The 24,601-nt window shown below is 38.8% G+C and overlaps 1 protein-coding gene across 15 annotated transcripts in view; it reads left to right on the plus strand.

Moving 5' to 3' along the window:
• The window catches only part of SPAG9 (sperm associated antigen 9), a 92,981-nt gene extending 85,929 nt beyond the window's left edge, over positions 1 to 7,052 (plus strand). For all 15 annotated transcript variants that reach the window (XM_060764796.2, XM_060764795.2, XM_060764802.2 and 12 more), the window contains 2 exons: positions 1,195 to 1,341; positions 3,427 to 7,052. In XM_060764796.2, coding sequence (XP_060620779.2) covers positions 1,195 to 1,341; positions 3,427 to 3,542 — 263 coding nt within the window. In that variant the 3' untranslated portion in view covers positions 3,543 to 7,052. The remainder of the gene's footprint in view (positions 1 to 1,194; positions 1,342 to 3,426) is intronic.
• The last annotated feature ends 17,549 nt before the right edge of the window (positions 7,053 to 24,601 follow it).

Here is a 24,601-nt window from a genome sequence, read left to right on the forward strand (position 1 = left end):
CTACACTATTGGCAAAATTTTCATGTTTTAATGATCTATATAGAGGAACAAACAACACTATGTTGGAACAACAGAAAATATGAAGACTGCTTAAACCAGTTGCACCAGCAAGATATTCAGAAAAGCTAGTGAATCTTCTATGCCACTTCATATCAGTTTCTGCCATTGGGCTAATAATACTTTAGGAAACAGAAGCCCCGTCCACACAGCTGAATAAAATCCCACATTTCCTACTTTGAACAGGAATCTATGGCAGTGTGGACTTAGATAAACCAGTTCAAAGCAGATATTGTGGGATTTTCTGCCTTGATATTCTGGATTATATGGCTGCGTGGAAGGGCCCAGAGAACTGTAATAATCAGTCCTGCTGAATCTTTTGTTTTCTATACAATTGGCAACAGTTACTTTAACTATGTACACAATGCAGGGTGTAAGGGTTGTAACAATGCACTAATGAATACTCGTATGCCTTAGATATGGGCCTGATTTATAACATAGAAAGATATATATCGCCATACTTGTTCTTCCTTCCATCTTAAATTGTTTTCTGTATTCTAGGCAGAGGTTCTGAATCCTAATTTAGCAACATGGTGGTTTACCATTGTGAGAGGCAAATCCTGTGCTAAATACTTAATCTTGTCCTTAATTTTGCATTTACCTAGTTATTTTTCTTCCTGCTTCAAATTAAAAAGACTCATTTGTAATTATTGCAGTAGCTCATGTTTCAAGGTATTTAATCTATTTTTCAAAATGATGCAAATTTCATAGGCATCTTTAAAAGGTTCTCATCAATAAAATCAAACACTCTGCAACCAAGAGTTTTGCAACACTTTGAAATCTGGCAAAAGTTGCTTGGCATAAGCTTCATGGCCATTGGTCTGAATGTATCTGAAGAAGAGGGCTGTAGTCCATAGCAGCTTATGTGAAGTAATACTTGCTATTTTTAAAGTGCCTCAGGACTCTCGGTTGTTCTTGCTGCAACAGACTAGTATGGTTGCCCATCAGAAAATCCTTAGTAGTGAGACAGAAACTTTTAAAAAGTCTAACTCTTGTATAGTAAGGATTGGTTAATTTTGTAGGAACATTGAACCTGCTTTGGGTTCCCTATTTTGCAAGCATCTGCTTTATCCTTTGGGGAGATTCCGTCCGTCCCCCCCCCTAACCTGCAATTCCGCTGATCTTTCTTACATCTAGGTCAGGTGGCATGTCCCCAGATGGGAGGAGGTCCAGAGCTAATCAGTGATAAAACTACTCTTTCTACACAAGAATCAAACAGTCAGACGTCTTTCAAATCTATGTTGGTGATAAGTGGAGGAGAAGGGTACATTGACTTCAGGATGGGTAGGTGGTCTTAAAGTTGCTCATTGGTCCTTTCCTCTTGAATTGCAAATTGATTTGAGATTTCCTTAAACTAGCCTTTACATATATTTCTGTATTACCCTATATACTCATGAAATTTTAGTCAAGAAATCAACCTCAAAAACTAGGGAGAACTATCCACAGGTCAGTGGGAGCACTACACCTTTAATTGTGGTAAAAAAACAACAACACCCCTTCTTTGTGAGTATAGCCATTTAGGCTCAAAAGCTTTAATAAACAGCCAAGTACAGGCAGTCCCCAAATTAGGAACAAGATAGGTTCTGTAGGTTGTTCTTAAGTTGAATATGTATGTAAGTTGGAAAAGTTTTTTTTTAAAGTGTAACTCCAGCCATACACACATACACGTTAGGGAAGGGCTAACACCTCTGTTGTGTTTGTTTTGCTGGCTATGCCCCTGTTGAGAAGATTTCACCACACTTTCTGTCTCTGTGATAATGGGATTTTGAAAAAATCGGTTTGTTGTGGAAACAAGGATTGGCAGCAAAGCTCCAGTTGATTGGCTTTTCTCCATGATAACATTTTCAGGAGTGAATTCCCTTTCTAGAGGTAGATTTCTCTCCTTGTTGTCTCACCCCCATTCTTAACTATGAGTTGTTTGTAAGTCGAATATATGTAACTTGGGGACTGCCTGTATTACCTTGGACTTTGAAATAATTCTAATGTTGTTGCCAGTTGGGTCTTCAAGGGGAGTGAGTTCTACAATTAAGGCGCGACTACAGAGAAGGCATTCCCATGTCCTTCCACAATGTATTTATCAAACTTGCAGATGACACCAAATTGGGAGGGACAGCATCCGAATCTAGGCTAGCGAGCTAGGCCTAAACTAACAAAATGAATTTCAACAAAGAGATATGTACGGTACTACACTTAGGCAGAAAAAATGAAATGCACAGATATAGGATGTGTGACAGCTTTTTTGTAAAGAGTACATCTGAGAGGGATTTGGGAGTTTCAGATCATAAGCTGAACAGTGTAGTGCAGCAACTAAAAAAACCAATGGAATTACTGGTATATTTTGCATCAATAACAATATAATGTCTAGATCAAAGGAAGTCATAGTCCCAGTTTTTTCTGCCTTGGTCAAGACTGCACCTGAAATCTGTGTCCAGCTCTGGGCACCACAATTTAGGAAGGTTATTGACAAGCTGGAACATGGCCAGAGAGGGGCAACCAAAATGGTTAAAGGTCAGGGGAGCAAGCCCAATGAGGAGCGGCTTGGGGAGCTGGGTATGTTTAGCTTGGAGAAGAGAAAACTGAGAGGGGCAGGATAGCCATGTTTAAATATTTGAAATGATATCACATTGAGGAGGGGACAAGTTTGTTTTCTGCTGCCCTGAAGCCTAGAGACTCACCTGACAGGCAGGGGGAAAGTGCAAGAAACCATCCCTCCTTCATTCTCTGCCATCTGTCCCTGTCTTCTGGAATGACATCCCATCCCATGTTGTTTCCCATCCTTTTCCTGATTCCTCTTCATGTTTCCAATTAGAAGTTGGATAACACCCGACTCCTCAAAAGAAGGTATGGGCTCTGTTTCTCTATGCTGCCCCATGGAGTCCTGCCAGAAGTTGCCTTATGTCATGTGATGGTCTCTGTGGGACTCGGTTTTGGCAGCATAGAGAAATGGGGAGAAGATGAAGAGAAGACTGCAGATGATGTGGCTGCAGAACACAATGGAGCAATATATTCAAACAGCAAGAAAAGAAATGCTGCCTCAGAATATGGCAGAGTTTCCTTCTCTTGAGGCTTTTAAATGGAAGCTGGATGTCCATCTGCCAGGAGTGCTTTGGTTGTGTGTTCCTGCATGGCAGATGGTTGGACTGGATGGCCCTTGTGGTCTCTTCCAACCCTATGATTTTACGATTTTTGATCCTATTTCCCCTGCTTGTTGGGACAGAGAGCAGAACCCCTCAAATAGATTTCAGTTCTTGGGCAAACATATGTATATTCTGTTGATCTCAACAATTTAGTAGGGAATTACACTCCTTCCCCTAATTCCTTCCAGGTATGCCTGCCTGCTCACCTTCACTTTTCCATTTTGCTTCCCAGGTGATGAAGCTGGCGAATCAGAACTCCTGGGAGAGACATTGCAGCTAGAGCCTTCTGTAGCCAAAGCTGAGAGGAGCCATCTGATAGTGTGGCAAGTTATGTGTGGCAGTGAATGAGCCTCTGCAAAGTGGCTCAAGACAGCAAATGCCTTTGCATGTCTTTGGATTTCATTTTATTTTTGTAGATCCCATTTCACTGCATAAAGTTTTTGCTTTGCCATTTTAACTTTATATCACAAACCTCTCGAACCTTAACAATACAGGAATTAGCTTATGCTGTTTTACTGCATCAGTGTTACATAGCAAGAACAAATCAGTTTCCCCAGAGAGAGAAATACGGTATTTAGTCTCTCAGATTCAACTTCCCATAACTGCCACTACAATTTGTAAGAGAATTCATTTCCTTTCACTTTGTATTTCAATTTGAGGTTAAAATTTTAGAGCAAACATTCTGAATTAATCTACATGTATTGAATAGAGCAGCAAAGTTATTTCCAAGATAGCATTTTAAAAATATCAAATGAATTATTTTCACATTATATCCTGTGCACTTAGTGGCGGCTAAAATAATTTGTACGTCTTTACTTCTTCATTTCTGAATCCTGCCAATCTTGTTTATTCTTGTGTATTGAGTGCTCTTTGTTCATATTAAGATCCATGAGATGGAAATAGATGATACAGAAATACACAGGTGATATGTTTCATATTTAATTGCTAATAGTGTTAAAATGAGAAATGCTTTCCTTAACCATGACAACTGTGGTATTTTGTGGGATACATTCTTCTCCAGTCTCCTGACTTGAGAAATCTTGGAAACATTATGTTTAATTCCAAATAGCATTCTTAGAATGATTTACAACCTCCTCTTATGTGCCTTGAGCAGAAGATAAACCTATCTTCTTTTTGCCCACCTACCATCTTGAACGCTGGTCAGATTCATGGCACTTGACTCAAACAGGGAACCAAGCGCTTTAATTTCAGAAGGAACAATGAAGGAAAATTTGTCCTAATTACCTCATTAAAAATATATGACATAGCCCATTAACCTAATGAAAATGCTAAGAGATTTTTCTTCTGTGAACCTAATAAGAGGAGTTGCAAGTTATGGGCATCCATGTAATCACTGACATTAATTGGACAGCACCACTGTATAAGATCTGGGGGGTCTATCCTAAGTCTAAGAAAAGTAGTATTTACTCCACAAACACTAAGTCTGTCTCCTCACTATACATTTTACTTTGCTCATGATTATTCAGTCGATGGCAAACAATGATGAATTCTATATTTTTAATTCTTTAAAGGTATATCAACTTTCCCAGACTTTAGTTTCTTGGAAAATATAGATTGAAATTGTAAAATTTGGGTGTTGCCCACCAAGAGACTTGGTTTATTCCCATTATGTGGGAGCAGTTAATATTTAAGTGACAGAATAGCAAATTTCAAAAACAGTTTAAAATGACAACTTGAAAATCACTAGAAACTATCATGAAAAACTGTCTATACATGTTTATGCAATAGGAGCAGTTTGAAATCAGTCAAGAAAACATGTATTTATATACATAATAATTTTGTTAAACTCATGTTGAGCTGAAGTCTGTTGTGTAAATATTTATTTGGGCAGCTTTTTAAAAAATGAATAAGCATCTTAATCTGGTTTTTAAAAATCAGTGCAATTCAATTCAGGACTATTCATTAGAGATTTATATGTAAAATACTTTTTAAGCACCACATTTTGTACACAACTGATAAGTTCTAATAAGTATGTATTTGGACCATGAACCTATGTGGCTAAAATCATTGAATGCTTAATTTGTTGATAGTCGATTTTCCCCTTCTAATATGCCAAAATTGTTAAATTTATTTAAAATATTCAGTGGGCTCAGCTAGGTTTAGAAAATGTGAGGAAATGAACTTTGATCTGAAAGCAGTATGGAACGTCTAGATAAGCTTGTGGCTTTTGAAAACCTTTGTTGTCTAAACTGTGCCCCACAAACGTGAAAATGCAAAAAGTGTGCCCTTTCCACCATCAGATGATATAAAAATGGTTTGGTGAGGGCTTTCAGGAAAAAATATCATGTGTGCCTAAAGTACAGCTGTCAAAGAGATATGACTCTGTAGCGCCCCCCACAAACGCTGACCTGTACATGCCCAATGGTAATATTGTGTGTACAGATGAAATGCCTACTGTCTCTTCGTAGATGAAAGAGCCCATCTCCTTTGTTGCCCTTCTAGGCTCTGTAAATTGATTGGCTTTTTTTAACTTAAAAATTGAGCCTCTTCTCCACATCTTGGATGGCTGAATTGCCACATTCACATTCTTGGGAAAAGATTACAAAATGGTGTTTTTTCGTAATGCTGTTTTAAAACTACCATTGAACTCTTTGTGAAGTGCTTCACTGCTGTCAAGACAATAGATGTGCCTCGGTAGCATGTTTAATGGCTTAATGGCTTGCCAGATGTATTGAGTAAACTGACATTATGTCCTTATTGATACAGTTTCATAGCCGAAAATAGTCCAACAGAGACTATTAAGTGTAAAGAAGGGGCTGGCACACATTATCTGTCCTTGTTTCTAAAGGTATCCCTGTCCTAAAATAGATTTAGAAGGTGGGTGTCTTCACCAGTCACTGAAATTTATACACTCCCTGTTCCAGAGCACTTTTAATGGTAGATAATGAAGTTCACTAAATCTCATGCATCAAATGGCTGCCTAAAAAACATCTGTTTTGAGAATGTCTTATGTATCACGTATTCATAGTTCTAAAATCAGGAGAGGGAATGAATCTCTTGATATTTAACAGCTTTCATTACTAGTTTGAGAGAACATTTCAAGCACAAAAAATATGCAGCACATGATTTGTTTGGGTAAATGTGTCTTGCATGGAAAAAGGTAAAATGAAGTTTATATATCCTGCCATTTTGTTCTTTTCTTGTAAGTTCTTCCTTCATTGGATCAGTTAGAGCTGGCAGAGTGTAGACACTTTATCATAGGCTGCCTTAGTAACTAAGAAATGTTTTATAATCTTCTAATATTGCTAACTGTTCTAAAGAACATGGTGTCCTGAAGAAAATGTTTAACTGAATATTTATTTCCATGTGAGTATTATGAAAGTTACCAAAGGATTGATACTGACTTGGCACTCATGCAATTGACCCTATGTGTAAAGGATCTTGTAAAGAACCTTCATTTGTAAAAACGACAAGAGTTGAAAACACAATTCTTTGTGGATGCTGACTTCATTTTCCTAACAGGGTTATGCCATATTGTAACAAACCTATGTTGCACCTCAAAACACTTTTCTGTATACTAGATATTTTTCTTTTCCTCTAACAACTTCATTACTGCACACTTCTTAACATTTTAAACATGTTTTAAAACATTTTATGGTCATTAATTTTTTGAAAATGTTGTCTAGACACTTTATGCTGAATTTTACTTGCCTCTGTAACCTTGAGATGGATACTGCAGCATTGAACTTGCTGTCTGTTTAAAACTTGAGGCTTCTTTTCTGTGAGCCAGAAAGCTCATATAGCAGTGAAGTTATTTCAGTATTTATTATTGAATCCTTGGGGGTTCAGAATGTAACTTTGTACATGAAATATATATAAATATGTATATGAAACGCACACTTGTTTCATTGTCTTTTTTTACATCCTTCTGGTGATTACAGATTGTAGTTATATACAAGGCTTACTACAAATTGATCTCTGTACTTTGTCACATACTCAAGATCTTTATACTGTGTAATCTACTCAAAACCTGGCTCTTTGAACAAGTCTTTGGAAATGCAGTGTAATAGATTAATATGGAACCAGGAAAGAGTGAACATGGTTAAACCATGGTTTTGGAAAATGAGTTAACAGGAAGTCACTGGGGATTAATATGTTTTTAATGATATTTACATTGTTTTATAATGTGTGCTAAATGTTTTTAATTGTGTTTTATGATTATTGAGGCATCGAATTGCTGCTAATTTGTAAGCCGCCTTGATTAGCCTTCGGTCTGAGAAAGGCAGCATAGAAATACCATAAATAAAAAAATAAAAAGATTTGGTGTAGCTCGAGAGATGTGGGAAATTTCTCTCCTTAATTCAGGCAAGCTGGACACTTGTCAAATCATCTTAACATTAATATGGGAAAGGAATGAAAGCATCTGCTGATTTGGTTAATTGCTCAAATAAATACATATGTAATGTATATGCTTAAAGGAAATAGCATACATATCACCATTGGGTGTTCTGTGTTATGAATGTGTGTCTGTCTCTGTTTGTCTTTATCTCTGCAGTTATCCTTCTACCAGATGCTTTCCCTCACCATGATCTCAGTGTGATGAGGTCAGCTTTAAGCTAATTTAAAACCTTAATAGCTATCCAGCCTTGATCCTACAAGATTCCTCTTCAACCGTGTGGTCAATCTGTGACCCTACAAATGTTGCTAAACATTGCTGCTGGTTAGAGCAGAGAGGAGTCTTTTACATGCACCTCTTCTACTAATCAAGAATTTCAATCACCGGTTTTAGATTATCTTATTTTTATTCTATCTTTCTTTCACAACAAACATAGCCTAAGTCAAAAGGTGATTGATCCGAATTAACCTCAGCTGAGCTTTATAGCGAAGCAAAGATGTGAAGCTGTGATTCACTGGTTTAGGGCATCTGTTCTTAACCACACAGTTTCAGTCTTGTGTTCTCTCCTGCAAGAACTGGTTAATGCTAAATTGCCTTTCCTCTCGTATGTATTGTGAAAGCAATCAGGAGAAGACATGAGAAATCATCAATATTCTCATCAGTCATAAAGCTGTCTATCCCTATGTAAATTAGATGCCTTCTGTTTTTCTGTGACTGAAAGTATTTTTTATTTATCGTGTCAGGAGCAACCAGACATTACTGAAAGTAATGGTAGAACAATTCTTTTCTGATCCATCTTTGTATAGCAAGATGCAGAGTCTTTGGTTCTCCAGAGGTTTTTGATCTTAATTCATAGAAATCTCAGCCAGCATGGCCAACAATAAGAGATAGTGAGAGCTATAGTAAAAAAATCTAGATGGCAAAAGTTCCCACATTTCTACTTTTCAAAGAGGATGGATCAGAATACTATTACAATGCTATTGTAATATTATCAGAAATATGTGTGTATACTATCAATTATACTCTCTTTTCTGATAACAACCATATATTGTGCCATGCTTTGCCTAGGGATGCTCAGAACTAATGACTAGTGAGCAGAAACAGCAATAATTTTTGATATTTTTTTTTATATAAAAATGGTTTATTACTAGTAGAATAGCTTCTTGTTCAGGTCATTAAAGGTTAAAGTTCCCCTTGGCAAGATAAATTATCACATTCAAAACAGTGTGTTTCTTTTCCAGTTAATAACTTTCCATGTTCAGGTGGTTAATAATAGTTTGCTCTACTTACAGAAATTGTTTCCATTTTCGGTATGTTATAGTTTCTTATGTACCATTCTGTCTGCAGGATCCAGTTTGTATTTTTAAGAAGGCATTTCTCGTAGTGTTTTGATTTTGGCATCATCTATTTTTATTGAATAGCTGCTAGACCTTACATTCCAAAAACTAACCGATGACTCACAGTCCAAGAATGGATAGGCTTTCCCTCTTGACTCTATCCGGAGTGGAAAAGTCATTGGAGCTGGGCGTTAACTTTCATACTTGTTTCCTGCACACTGTGAAGTGTTTGGACATTTAAACCAGTTTATGAAATTGGTTATTGCAACATACAAAACAAGTTAGTATTGTTAGAAAAAGTTCATAAATCACATTTGGACCATAGATTTCCTGCTTGGCAAGAGTGATGTTAACATGAGAACTTCATTTTATTTTTAATAAACAGGCTCAGATCTCCAAATTACATCTTGCTGGAAGGTTATGAAGACATAAATATTTTAAAGTTTGCATGCTTTAGAAATGGCTTTCAAGATTCTATTCTGATTTTTTAAATAATGGTTGCATCTGTTCCTTGCTGCAAGGCTGCAGATAGGTCTGAGATGTGACAAATAAATGTACAATCTACTAATTGGATATTTCTGGGTTTTTTTTAGACTTATGGTATGTTATTGACACTAAAAAGGCATGTAGGGAAGTGAAGGCTAAGGGATAAACTAGATGAAACATGTTGTTTGTGCATTGCTCTTTCTAAATCGAAAGCGGCCTTTCCCCCCAGCTGCAATATTTCAATTACAAAACCCTTTTCTGAAACTGCCTTTCTCCTTGCCAAGATGAATAGATGGGTACCTATATATATTTGTGTGTGGGAAAATGTTGAATATTTTTGAGCAGAAAAATGCCTAGTGGGGAAAGAGTTAAGCATCCCATTTCATTTTAGTGTGATTTCTCAGTCTGAACGTAGGCTTCTTGATGCTGCTTTTTATTCTAAAATAGATGCTTTCACACAACTCAGCCACACCTATGTTTATTCCAGAACAACTGTGGAAAGGATTGCAAGTTTATTTACCATATTTATATCTCGTCCTTCCCATCCTGAAGGGGACTCAAGGTGGCCTTACGGAAAGGAAACAATTCAATGCCATATAAAAACAGTCAATTAAAATAAGCAGTTTCATTAATTTATGACATGGGTGTGTGTGTGTGTGTGTGTGTGTGAATGAATAACCAGCGAAAGTGGGGGAAATGGTTTTCCTCCTACAACTCTCCCCTCCCCAAAATGGACTATCCTTCCCTGTGTGGGCCCCCTTTGGCAGTCCACCCGGATAATGGAGCAACACTCTCTACTTTTTAGCTGTCCTAAAAAGCTCTGAGGGGAGTTCTTATTAGTGGACTTGGAGGGAAAGTAGTAGAACTGGAAGAAGGAAGAAACAAGCAAAGCACAGGAGGCACTGTGTGCATTAAAAACACCAGGCGGATGTTACGGAAGGGGAAAACACGGGCCAATCCCTTCACTAAGGCTTTCCTTAACCACAGCTTGAAATCGTAGGGAGAGGCTGAGGCCTACAGCTCTGCTCCCAGCCTGGCCTGTCAGTTGCCCAGCAACAGGTAGGCCTCAGGAAGGACGAGCGCACCAATTACCAACGGCAGGGTGCCTTCCTACAGAAGCCAGAATAAGCTATGGCAATAGCTTTCTCCAAAATTTGAAATACTTCTATAACATTGCTTGAAAATTGGTGTATAATAAGAGTTAAATGCATCCATTTCCAGTGACAACTTTTATTGGATAGATTTCAAATCAGACAATTGAAGTTCAGAGGTGGTTTCAAGTTATTTGCTCAGCAGACATCATTTTTACAGGCAGTAGGCTTTTGAGATTTAGTCAGCATGGCATAGTGCTTCAGTGTTGCACTATGACCCTGAAAAATAAGATTTAAATCCCTACTCATTGACTGAGCTTGCACATGTCACACTCTCTCAGCCTCAGAAAACCCTGTGATGGGTGTAGGGTTGCCATTCAGAATGATGCAACAGAGCATTTGTTTTGCAGCTAACTAAACTAAAACAGCATTCCTGCACCCCTTAACTTAACTGGTACATCTGCATTACTGCTTATTAATGTTTTGTCAATGTTGGTGAAATATTTTGAAATGCATCATAATTTAATAACCATGACAAAATACTATGGAATTATTTTGAAATCCTAGGAGCCCCCAGTGATGCAATGGGTTAAATCCTTGTGCCAGCAGGACTGCTGATTGAAAGTTTAGCGGTTCAGGTTGCAATATGGAGTGAGCTCCTGTCTGTCAGCTCCAGCTTCTCATGTAGGGACAAGATGGTAAAACATCTGAGCGTCCCCTCCCATAAGATGGTAAAACATCCAGGCGTCCTCTAGGCAATGTCCTCTACTCTGAACTCAAGAACAGGAAATCTGTTCAGGAAAACAGATTTAAGGATGGGCTTAAAACCAACCTTAAAAACTGTGGCATAGACACAGAGAATTGGGAAGCCCTGGTCCTTGAGCACTCTAACTGGAGGTCAGCTGTAACCAGCAGTGCTGCAGAATTCGAAGAGGCATGAATGGAGGGAGAAAGGGAATAATGCGTCAAGAGGAAGGCACATCAAGCCAACCCTGACCGGGACTGCCTTCCATCTGGAAACCGATGTCCTCACTGTGGGAGAACATGCAGATGAAGAATAGGGCTCCACAGTCACCTATGTACCCACCGCCAAGATACCACATCTGGAAGACAATCATCCTCAAGCTACAAAGGATCACCTAAGTAAGTACGTAAGTAAGTCCTTGCAGACGAGCAAGTCTCTCACACTAGAAACGACTTGCAGTATATTCTCAATTCACTTCTAACACAATAAAAAAATTGAAATGCTGCTATATTATGTAATCTCATACATTGTGTGAATTTGGCTTCCTTTGGAAAAGATGCACTCAAATGCACTTAGTATAATTTCTATCATAAGACCAAGTTTCTAAGAATGCTTTACAAAGTTTGACCTGGGTGATGGTTGGAGTTTTTATGTAGGTCTCTATCAGTGTGTGTTGGTTTTCCGCGAACTGTGTGGCCCAATTGTTGATTTGGTTTGTGGATGACTAGGACATCTAGAAATTGCAGTTTTCCTTCCTTTGCTTTTTCCATAGTAAATTGTATGTTTGGGTTGTTGTTGCTGATGTGGTCCAGGAACTTGTTTAGTTCTTCTCCATGGCTCCAAATGGTGAAGGTGTCATCCACAAATCTGAACCATATAGTGAGCTTTTTGGTGCTGCTTCCAGGGCTTGTTTCTCAATGTGTTCCATGTAAAATTTTGCTATGGCGGAGCTAAGAGGGCTCCCCATGGCTGCTCCATCTTTTTGTTCATAGAATTCATTGTCTCACTGGAAGTAGCTTGTAGTAAGGCAGTGTTGAAACAGGGCTGTGATGTCTTCTGGGAAATTCCAGTTGATAAATGCGATGATGGCTACTATAGGGATCTTGGTGAATAGAGACACCACATTGAAGCTGATCAGTTTGTCATTGGCATGGAGTTTGCGATTGCTGTTTTTTTACTGTGAAGTAACCGAGTCCTTAATGTAGTGTTTAGTGAGCTCAATTTGTGTTTGCATTTGTGCGGCCAAAAATTTGCCAGATCATATGTGGGGCATCCAGTGCCGCTCAAGATAGGTCTGAGTGGAGTGGGATCCTTATGGATTTTTGCAAGTCTATAAAGTCTAGGAGGGAGGGCTTCCAATTTGAATAGTTGTTGGCGTTAAGATTAATTGAGCAGAATCTCAAAAGGCTTTTTAAAAAGGCCTTGGCCTCACTTTTTGCTAGAAAATGTATGTTTTTTGTACTGAGAAACTGAGCTAGGCCACGTCAATGCACATATTCTGAAAGATGTTTGGGTTTTCCTCCCACAAAATAGTTGTGGTAAATTTTAGATGTTGAATAATTTCTTGCTAAATTGAATTAAGCTGGAGATATTTGCCATTATGCTAATAAAATAAGCAAGGAGAAGTGTTGGCAAAACCCACCTTTTATACAATTACACAGTCAGCCTCTAAGACACAGACTTTATTGTGACAGGCAAGCTTCATTTATAAAGTTGTTGCCAAGGCTCACTTAACACAATATATTTAATAGCTAAAGAGTCTTAAAATGACATTGATGTTGCAAAGTTGAGGAGATATACATAATTTATAATTTATATTCTCCCCATAATGAGGCAACATAGGAGAGTAGGGGAAGTAGTGGTAACTATGTACAGTATATATAATTCATATTCTAGTTCAATCTTGAGAGGCTGCAACTTCAAAATCTGTTTCATATTTCAGGTTGTTAGAATCCACCCACAAGAAAATGCTTAAATATTCTTATTAGAGATTTATTTGTCGTGTCAGAGCAACCAGTCCATTACATATTACATTTCTAACAGAACAAAGCAAACAGACAGAAAAATACACATCTTGTGAGTTTGGTAGTTGGTTAAATGTCCTTTGAACAGTAGCTGGCCACTTGGAGTGCTTCCGGTGTTGCTGCAAGAAGGTCCTCCATGGTGCATGTGGCAGGGCTCAGGTTGCATTGCAGCAGGTGGTCAGTGGTTTGCTCTTCTCCACACTCGCATGTCGAGGATTCCACTTTGTAGCCCCATTTCTGAAGGTTGGCTCTGCATCTCGTGGTGCCAGAGCGCAGTCTGTTCAGTGCCTTCCAAGTTGCCCAGTCTTCTGTGTGCCCAGGAGGGAGTCTCTCATTGGGTATCAGCCATTGGTTGAGGTGCTGGGTTTGGGCCTTATTAGAGATATCAATAAGAGTAGTCAGTGCAGCTAAAGAATGACCATTTTTGTACAGTCATTGAAAGCATCTAGGTTTTCTCAAGTGTCTCTTGACAAATGATGTAAGCAGCTATCTAGGGGTTTCATTCAGATATTTCTAGTAATGTGTCTTCTAAATGAACAGAATGATCAAATTTCTCTGCTCCTGAAATTGTAGTCTAACATGAACATGTATGATAGGAGCAGGCTAAGATTTCATTAACCTTGTAAGTTGCAATTCCAAGATGTCATGGCTATGTAGAAAGTAGTTTTAAATGTTAGCTTGAATAAAGCATTTCAAGGCGATTATTGGATGAAACTGGAATTAGCTATGTGCAGACAAAATTCCACATAATTAAAACATATAAAAGTTAAAATATAAACCATAAATAGTTTAATTGCCCCAAACTGCACAACCTTTGAAGGGGTCAACAACATGTGTTACCCATGGCCAACTTTTTCTTTTAATCTTGTGGCTCTGAATGTTAAGGTTAATGATTACCATGATGGTAACTGAATATGTTGAAAAATTTCCCATCCATATGATATTTTTCTATACAATGTTTATAGTTGAGTTTTATTTAATTTGTAAAAATGCAAAATCGGCCCACCAAATGTTAATTTTTTTAAGTTTTTTTCATGTCTCACTATAGAGGCAAAGGAAGATAACAATAATTGGTCAGAAATCCTAAAATATATGACAGCTGCAATACAGGCTACAGTAGCCTGAGGATGGAGAGGTAATACAAGATGGGATTTAGAACCTTGGTGGGCTTATCTTTTCGGAATATATAATCAATGATTTCATTAATCAAAGGAAAATAAGTATATAAATAATCATAAAAAACAAGATTGGTACAAGAAATTGTCTGTTCTAACTAACAAAATAGATGGAAATGATAAATAAAGCATTTTAAACCAGGTTTTCCACACAGTTAAATCGATGCAATGACATCATTTAGAATTGCTGTTCCAGGTGGTGGGGAAAATGGGTCGGGGATAGAATGGGCAATAAATGATACACATCTAAGGAATGTATAAAGTGTCATATAAGGTAAATTTACTTTTGGAATGATGTATATCGAGATAAGACTTGTATGGCAAAAATTTGTTAATTGACAGGATGTATCAACTAAAATGAAAATAAATATATATATATTATAAAAAACCAAATGTTAATGTAAACTAATTAGATTTTGGGACTCATTTGTAGTGAACAAAATGTGTCCAGTCTTTTATATTCTACTCTGCCCAGTGCTGATGCTATCCCTGGTATCAATTAATTATGGCCCTGCACATAATGCAGTGATATTGTATAAACCTCCCTGCTCCCAACCAGACCACTCCGTTTGCTTCATCCTTCAAAAGTTCTCTGTTTTATATTTGTTGCAAATCCCAAGGACAAATATTGTAAATTGTGAAAGATAATGTATAAATTGTAGGTTTTGGTACTAAATGTACGTGTGCAATGAACTGGCAAGAACTGACTGCCCTTTCTGTGAATGTAAGTTTTCGAAATATATCCAATGTAATTAAGAAGAATTCATGCTGTATTATACTTAGCATGCATGGAACAAATTAAAGTTAATCAGCATAAAAATAACTGCAGTGTTGAACAATGAGGGATCTATCCTATATATTAAAACTGTAACTTGCATGCATGACAATGTTCATTTGTATTTGGAAATTGTTTCAGTTCACATTCTGTACCACAGGGTTTGCAGTATGTGGTTGCAAGTAATTGCCTGGCTCTTCTAATGGAATCCCATGTGTCTTTAGAACAGAGGTTAGCTCAATGGCATTGTGTGGATGCTTTGCATGTGATTATTATTATTATTATTATTATTATTATAAAAAACAAGGGTTCTTGTGGCTCATCAGTTTCTTAAATGTACAAAGCAAGGGTCTGGAGAACACAATTTCAAGCTTACAAGAAAAAAGCTAGTATGGGAAAGGTGTATAAAAATGTGCATGGTTTATAGCTGGCTTCTTCAACCATGCACATTTTTATACACCTTTCCCATACTAGCTTTTTTCTTGTGGAGGCCCAAAAAACAAGAAGGCTGCAAAGAGGCCTAGTTTCAAAAAAACGTTTCTTCCTTATATTATTTACTAGCTTGGGGACCCGGCGCTGCCCGGGTTATTATAGAAAGGCATTGTGTGGCAAAGGTGTTCTTTATCAGTTATGAGTTAGTGAAGGTACTGCAAATCCCATCGTGCATGATCCATCCTCCTCCAAACAGCACCTGGATGTAGAATGGGTCATGGGGGCTCTGTGTGCTAAGTTTGGTCTTGATCAATCATTGGATGAGGGTCGCAGTGGTCTCAGAAAGTGAGTTAAGGTTCTGCAAGTCCCATCATCCAGAGTCTGTTCTCCCCCAAACCTTACCAGAATGTTGAGTTGGCCTTGGGAGCTCTCTGTGCCAAGTTTGGTCTTTATTGGTATTTGGATAAGTGTCGCTGTGGTTTCAGGAAGTGAGTGAAGGGTACTGGAAGTCCCATCATCCATTGTCCATCCTCTTCCAAACAGCATTGGGATGTAGAGTGGGTCATGGGCAGGGGCGGCTCGTCCATTACACGAAGTAAGCGGTCGCAGAACACTTTTTTTTTTGCCAGGGGCGCAGAGGCGCCTCTGTAAATGCCCCTCGACTGCCACTTGAGGAGCGCCCCCACAACAGCCCTAGCAGTCCGGGGGGAGCCTCGGCTTTCTTGCCTCGTTGCCGGGTGATCCTCTTCCCAAAGGGGCCAGGCCCTTGAGCCTCACCTAGCCCCTCTCGTTCCTGCTCCACCCGGCCACCGGGTGAGCAAGCAGAGCCAGCACTCAATCGTTCTCCGCGTTCGATCCCTTCCCCATGGCCGGCTCCCTTTCCCAATCCCCTGGTGCTCCACCCGCCTCCTCTCCTCTCCCCAATCCACAGGTGGGCCAAGGGGCGGAGCCGCCGTGCCTGGCCCGCTTCAGGTCCAGAGGCGTGTCTGAAGACCCCAGCGTGCGCACCAAAAGTCGCCTCTTCTCCTGACTTTCTCTTCAGCCATTGGGACCGAGAGAGAGAGAGAGAGAGAGAGAGCCCCTCCGGCTGGAGGTATCTCCCACCTCCGCTCCCTCCTTTGTTTTTGCGCCTACCTTCAGGAAAGGTGGGCATCTCCACCACCACCCCCCTCTCTCTCCCCAATGTCTGAGGAGAAAGTCAGGAGAAGAGGTGACTTTTGGTGCACACGCCGGGGTCTTCAGGCACGCCTCTGGACCCAAAGCGGGCCAGGCAAGGGAGCAAATGCAGCAAGTGTAGTTACTGGGATGTATAGTTCACCTACAATCAAAGAGCATTCTGAACTCCACCAATGATGGAATTGAACCAAACATGGCACACAGAACTCCCACGACCAACAGAAAATATATATCAATTATTGGTTGGGGGGAGGGGGCACCAAAATACTGTTTGCTTACCGTTGAAAATTACCTAGGGCCGCCTCTGGTCATGGGGGCTCTGTGTGCCAAGTTTGGTCTTGATCAGACATTAGATGAGGGTTGCAGCAGTCTTGGGAAGGGAGTGGAGGTAGTTGAAGTCCCTTCATCCATAGTCTGTCCTCCTCGAAAGTGCATCAGGATGTAGAGTGGGTCATGGGGACTCTGTGTGCCAAGTTTGGTTTTGATCAGTCATTGGCGAGGGTCTCAGTGGTTTCAGGAAGCGAGTGAAGTGACTGCAAGTCCCATCATCCATTGTCAAATTCTTCCAAACCGCACCAGGATGTAGAGTGGGTCATGCGGGCTCTCTGTGTAAAATGTGATCCTGATCCATCATTGTTGGCAGTTGTAATGGTCTTAGGAAGGGAGTGCAGGTATTGCAAGTCCCATCATCCATATGGTTCATCCTCCTCGAAACTGCAGTAGGATATAGAGTGGGTCTTGCAGGCTCTGTGTGCCCAGTTTGGTCTGTATTGGTAATTTTCTGACAGAGCCCCCGGCCTTTTCCTTTCCTCTCTTTGTCATCTCAGAATCTTGGAATTGAGGCTGGCCAATCAGAGACCACATTCAAATTTCCTTCTCATGTCCCCGTTTCTGTCATGAACTCTTTTCTCCACCAGGGGCTCCTATTGAAGCTGGCCAATCAGAGACCATATGCAAATAGCACCACAGCGGCAGCCAATCAGAACGCTGGCACATACTCCTCCCGCCACACCGCCACACTTTTGTCCGCCGCATACAAACTTTGACTTTTATTATATGTATAGATTGCTCAGACTTATTGCTGAAACTTGTTATATAGCTTTCTTGCTGCATCCTAGATTTAGCTTTTATCCTTTTGTATCCAACTTGTTTTCTCATGTTGTTTTTGAAGAACGTTAGCACTGAGGTGGGTTGATACCCAATGTTAGGACCATTTTGGTGAAGCTGAATTAAGAAAGATTTTGGAGATATAAAAGGAAACATTTTCTACACATATTGTATCCTTGCAACTATTGAATGTGCAGCCACAAGATGTAGTGATACTGAAATGTGTGGCTTTAAATGTGAGCAGAACATATTTGCAGAAGATCCACAGAGAGGCCCATTGCCTCCAGTATGGGATGTATCAGGATCTATGACACATCCCATTATCTGAGGCAGTGTACCTCTCATTTATCACTACTGAGAAACAGGGAATATTCCCCTGCTTCCTGCTTGTGGTCTTCTTGTTGGCATCTCATTGGCAACTTAGAATAGGGCCTTTGGTTTAATGCAGTGGGGCTCTTCTTGGGAAAGTAGGTGCAAGTGATCCATTGATAAGCATTCTTGTTTAGGAACACAAATAATTCCATGTTGTTTAAAAATGTTGCTGCTTTAATACAGTAATTTTTTTAAAAAACTTTTTATTTCAATTTTTAATTAATGTATTTAGTTTTAATTCAAGTGTGTGTCTCCTAGGATCACATCTGGGAGCAAGGTACAGTATGAATTGCATACATAAAAATGTAAAGAAACATTTCTTAAAGTCACTTGTTGATGTAAGGTGACCCCATGGATTTTATGTTTGCTTAGGCAAGGAGTACTGAATATAGTATACAACACCTGCTGATCTGCCTTGCAAATAGTTATCAGGCCTGGTTATGCTTCACTTCTGAGATCACACATGTTTGCGCACTTTAAAGGTATTTCGGCACTTTAACATAGCACAAGCTAAACTCTTTGCAGCCCAGAATTCTTTGCTGGAATACCAACTCTGTATGCCCATAACAAATTGGCTGATGGTGCCATAGTGGACCACAGTCTACAATTTCCTTAATCTTATTTTAAAGTATATCTAGAATAATGGGCTGCTGATATACTACCGAGTCCAATTTAAAGTGCTGGTCTTGGCCTATAAAGCCCTAAACGGTTCTGGTTCAACTTACCTGTCCAAACGCATCTACTCTAATGAGCCTACTAGAACTTCAAGATCGTCTAGGGAGGCCCTGATTTCAGTCCCACCTTTTTCGCAAGCACGACTGGTGAGGATGAGAATCAGGACTTATTCAGTAGTGGCTCCTTGACTGTAGAACCCTCTACCCAGTGACACCAGGCAGGCCTCATCCCTTCTAGGTTTTTGAAAAAAAGCAGAAGACCTGGCTTTGCACACAAGCGTTTGAAGTTACTACGGGTTTCGACACAGCCTGAATAAGGATTATGATTTTGAATGAATGGAACTATGCACTTTATATGTTAATTTCTGGACTGTTTTATGTGTTTTATTGATTAACTGTTAATTGGTTTTAACTGTGGGGATGTTTATTTTACCGTCATTGAATTCTTGCCAGAGTTGTAAGCTGCCTGGAGTCCCCATGGGGTGAGAAAGGTGGGATAAGAATGAAATAAATAAATAAGGACCAGAAATTATAAATGACATCAGTGAAAATTTCAGAGATGTATAATACCCTAAAGGCACAGATCCTGTATAATCTTGGAGCCTAGGCAGGGTCAGCCTTGATTACTACTTGGATGGAGGCCACTAATGAATACCAGATGCTGTAGGCTTTTACAGGAATTGACAAAACACATCTAAATATTAATTGCCCTTTAAAAAAACCAATGAAATTAATGGGATCACTATAAGTTGACAGGCAAATTGAAGGTTCCTGCACACACATAAACATACCTGGGAAGGAAATAGCTGAGATCATCTTGAATACTGAACACAAGATGGCACTCTTGCAGTTTACTCCACAATACAATATAGTATGTACGTTTTCTTGCTCTCCTATTTATAACTCATGGATTTTCTCTTTTCATGCCAATGTAGGGAGACATGAGTATGCACTGCTCTATTTATACAATGACCAGAAATACCAGAGTAGTAAGATAAAAGAAATACATGTATATTTCAATTGGTGCAGCCACTTGGAAAATGTCTGTACATAAAATAGAATAGGAAAAGTAATAATAATAATAATAATAATAATAATAATATCTTTCTTTATATCCTGCCCCATCTCCCTAGAGGGACTCAGGGCGGCTTATAATCAGGGGACTGAGGTGATTGAAAGTACACTAACTGTAAGTGGGAAAGCTGGAGCAGCTTTCTATGCATAGGAAGTCAAATGTATCATCAGCATGGTTGGTCATGAAGCCACATATGTTTTCTGAGTACATTGTCGATGAAAGAACTCATAATGTTGTGGGGTGAGGATACAGTTTTTAAATGAAATATGACCAACGACTTATATTTATATACCAACAAGGTATATTTATATAGTGTGGATGATTGGGTTAGAAAAAATCCTCCCTCACATATTACCAGAACCTTGTATTACCCACCTTATACTGTTACTATATAGAATTCAGTAACACAAGATGAAACGATAGCCTCTATTTTACCCAGCATTAAAAAAGTAATAGGTAATTGCATGGGAGACAATAGACCTTTGTGCATATGTGTAAGTGTGCCTTCAAATTCACTAGTGACTTACTGTGCTCACATGAATTTCCTGGGATTTTCTTAAGCAATGAATAATCAGAGATGGTTTGGCCAGTTCCTTCCTCTGAAATCTTGTGTACAGCCTCTTTCAAAAACAAACCCAGTGGACTGGTTTTGCTGGCTGGACTTGTGAAAGGAACAGAAGGAGGAATTAAGCCTGTTTTCCCTCCCTCAGATCTCTCAGTCCTGGTTTTGTTCAGTCCAGGAGGTTTTAATAAACAGTGTGGGTTGGTGATATCTGCATGAACTGATTTTGTTTTAATCAAACTGTCTATAATGGCTTATTAACTGATTTATTCTTCAATAGCTAATAATAATAATAATAATAATAATAATAATACAATTTATATTCCTCCCTATCTCCCCAAAGGTACTCAGGGCAGATTCCAATCACAAAAAAGCAAACTTACAGTGCCTCAGTACAACAACCAATACACACATAATAACAAAAAATAATAACCTAACATATAAAGACAAGTTATAACTTAACATCTAGAATTTTAGATAAAACATAAAACAGATAGAGAGAAAGGGAGGTTGAGTGATTTTTAAAAATGTTTATCTGGAAATCCCACCTTGGCCATTTTTTATTGAAAAGTATACCACTGGTGAAAATGGGTCAGTACTAATACATTATTTATTTTAAGAATGTAAAGCTCGTGTTCCTTCTTGCAAAATGGTGTTGTTCAAAGAGGACTACAAAAATAATAAACTTCAGTTACTGGCAAAATATGAAAGAAAAACATAGGACAGCAAGTCATGTATAGGTCACTGCCATCAAGAAAGTTCCCTGGTGTCTTGTTCATCTGGCGGGAAGGGCAGGTAGAAAAGGAGTGTAGCAGTAAAGATGGAAGGACAGGCATTCAGCAATCTTTTACTGTTGCTAATTTTTTGTGACCCCAACATTGAGTTAAGAGGGACTGAATTCAGAATCGAGACCTATAGTTTAAGAAACAGTGCTCTACATCACTTTTGCAAGATTGGAGAGGTGATTCTTCTACAGCTTTGCTGCCTTGTTAAACCTGATGTAGCAAAATGTATAAGTAACTGTAGCAGCCTGTTTCATTTTGGCAGTTCATGAATATGTCTTTTCACCAAGACATGCATTCCAGCAAAAAGGGCCAAGGTAGGTTTCCCAGATAAACATTTTAAAAAATTAAAACAAACCTAAGAGTCTAACCTTAGGCTTTTGGACATTCTGGCAGCTAAAGGAAAGACCTTGATGATGGGCAGGAATTGATGGAACGGAATGGATTTATGGAACTCTGAACACTGACCATGAGATTGTTTACTATTGTGTTATGTACTGATGTTTTTAACCTGTTAACTGTTTAATTGCTTTTATGTATGTATGTATGTATTTTTGACATAGGCATCGAATTGTGCCTTCCTTTGTAAGCCGCCCTGAGTCCCCCCTTGGGGGTGAGAAGGGCGGGGTATAAGTAACTGAAATAAATAAATAAATAATAACCTGGGGAAATAGGGATTTTTCATTATACACTATTAACATGCAATTTCTTCTACACACATTGTGTGGGCTCCCCCCCCCCCCCCGCCTTAATTGTGTCATAAGCAGAACTTGAAAACATTACCTTTTTGGATCACTGCTCCCTGAATCCGCCAACTAGGATTGCCAGTGACTATAGATCAGAAAAACAAACATTTAAAGCACTGGTCAAAATCAGATTTTGGACATTCCATGCTCTTTTTGGAATAAACTAGAACAATTACTCTCCTTCCTCCAAAAAGATATAATAATGGTCTTGATTTGTTCTTGGCAGTGCTTATTTACTTACTGTACTTACTTAGGCAATACCTCATAGCCCGAGGATGATGGTCCTCCAAGTGCAGAGTCTTGGCAGTGGGTCCTTAGGTGGCTGTGGAGCCCTATTCTTGATCCCCATGCTGTGAGAAATCAGCAGAATACTGTAGATTTCTTCTTTGCTTTTCTGCTGCATAGTCTGATTAATCAATTTGATGAAGAGAATATTCCATTTTATATCAATTTTAGATGCCTCCCTTTCATCAATCAGCATGCTGTGGCACTTCATGCAGCAGTCTCGATGATGTTATGATTCTTAAATTATGTGCTTCGGTTTTCTCAAGGCGAGTGCATTATTCCCAAGGAGGCCATGTGTCCTCCTACTTTATCAGAGTCAGGCTCAAACATACTGCTGTCTTTGGCAAAGGACAAAATAATGCTTTTCTCATACTGTGTATTAAGCAAATCAGATTGGCAGTAGAATCTTACTTTAACCAGAACTTTAAGTCCATTACTGTAAAAAGGAACATGTTATTTATTACTGTAAAATATGTGTGAGTAAGAGCACTGCTTTTACAGCATAATCTCCACTCTCTGGTTTCAACAGTGTTGATATGACAGCATCTTCTTCTGCAGCAGAGAAGCTGTGTGGTTGGAGAGCGGGTGGCAGAGCAATTCATAATGTACCTGGAGCTTTCTTTCTTTCTTGCTCTTCAGCATCAGCTGCCACATAATCCAGCTGGCCCTGTAGTTTATAGATATGAGCCTCACTATTGGAAATGCCATCAGAGGACAGGACACAGTTTGAAGGACTGTTCAATCCCACCTGGGTTTTTAAGCACCGTAAGAAAAGAAAGGAGAGCCTTGAAGTTAGGCATCAAATTAACAGTTATATGGCTAGCTAACTAGGCATCTGGTTACTCCACAATGTAAAATCTATTTCTGTTAAAAATTATATCAACTATTTCTCAGATTGTTTTTATTTGTAGATTTTAATATACACATTATAATGTTGGTTTTTGTCCCTAACAATGCTCATAAATATACCAAGGGATATGCAATTCTGTGTAATTGCACTGCCCAATTTTTATGGAAGTGTGTTCAGATTATGCATTTCCTCTTTTCCCAGCTGCATCTTAAGCACCTTTAGTGTACATGTGATTTCTCAGTTCGAAACATCTGACACAGAAGATTCATAGAATCATAGAGTTGGAAGAGACCTCATGGGCCAACCAGTCCAACCCCCTGTCAAGAAGCAGAAATATTGCATTCAAAGCTATTTACTCTCTGATATTCTATTTTTTCCAAAGAAAGGCATACAAATTTATGTTTAATGTCCAGATCTTATAAAATTACTTTAAAAATAATTATTTATAATTAGTTCTATCTGCCCAATTTAGTTGCTACTTGTGTGTGTGTGTGTGTCTATATATATATATATATATAGCATTGTATTTTCTCATTATTAAAAAGTTAATATGATCCTTTATGTCAAAGTTACCTTTAAAAATAAAACAACTGCTACGAGCAGCTAGCCTGTGATACAGAACTAACAAAAACCAATTAAACTGCTAATGGAGGGAAAGATGTTACAGTTACAGTGCAATCCAGTTATAGGTGGGTAGCGATTGCATGTAACATTTTTTTTGTAAATTGTTGCCTCCCATCTTTGATCATGTCTAGCTTCAGCCTTAGCATTAGAGGTACCTCAGCAGTGATGGTTTTAAGGAATCTTTTAAACAGTTGCTCTGTACTTCAATATAAACCTGAATACAACATTAGTACTGCACATGAATGCATTTTACCTGGTGAATGGTGTGTAGCTTTTCAAAGTAAGCAATGCACATCAGGAATTGGCACTTTAGCTCTTTCTTGGTTGGAATTTACCATACTCTGCCAGTTAGAGTAAAAGGATCTATGCTAAAAGTGGCAACTCTAGAAAAAGATTTTCTCCTTTTTAATGTTTGGCCAGCTTCCCAGACATCACAGCTGTTTTTTATTTCTGCCTTTCAGTATTGCATAGCCCAGAGCTCATGCTGAGAGAATGTAAAATCTCAGATGAATTTAAGATGATGACATGAAAGAAGTGAAAGTGCTGAGAAATTATCCAGATAAATGGTGGATGCAAAGATCTAAATGCTTTTTTTAAAACAAATGTATTTATTTATTTGTTTGTTTGTTTATTTATTTATTTATTTATTTACCTTTGTAACCCATCAGGAAGCTAACCAGGGTCCACCCTGGCGAATACTTGGATGGGAGACCACAAGTAAATACAAGGCAC

The sequence above is a fragment of the Anolis sagrei genome, chromosome 2 (assembly GCF_037176765.1).
Source record: "Anolis sagrei isolate rAnoSag1 chromosome 2, rAnoSag1.mat, whole genome shotgun sequence".
In the NCBI taxonomy this organism is placed as follows: domain Eukaryota; kingdom Metazoa; phylum Chordata; class Lepidosauria; order Squamata; family Dactyloidae; genus Anolis; species Anolis sagrei.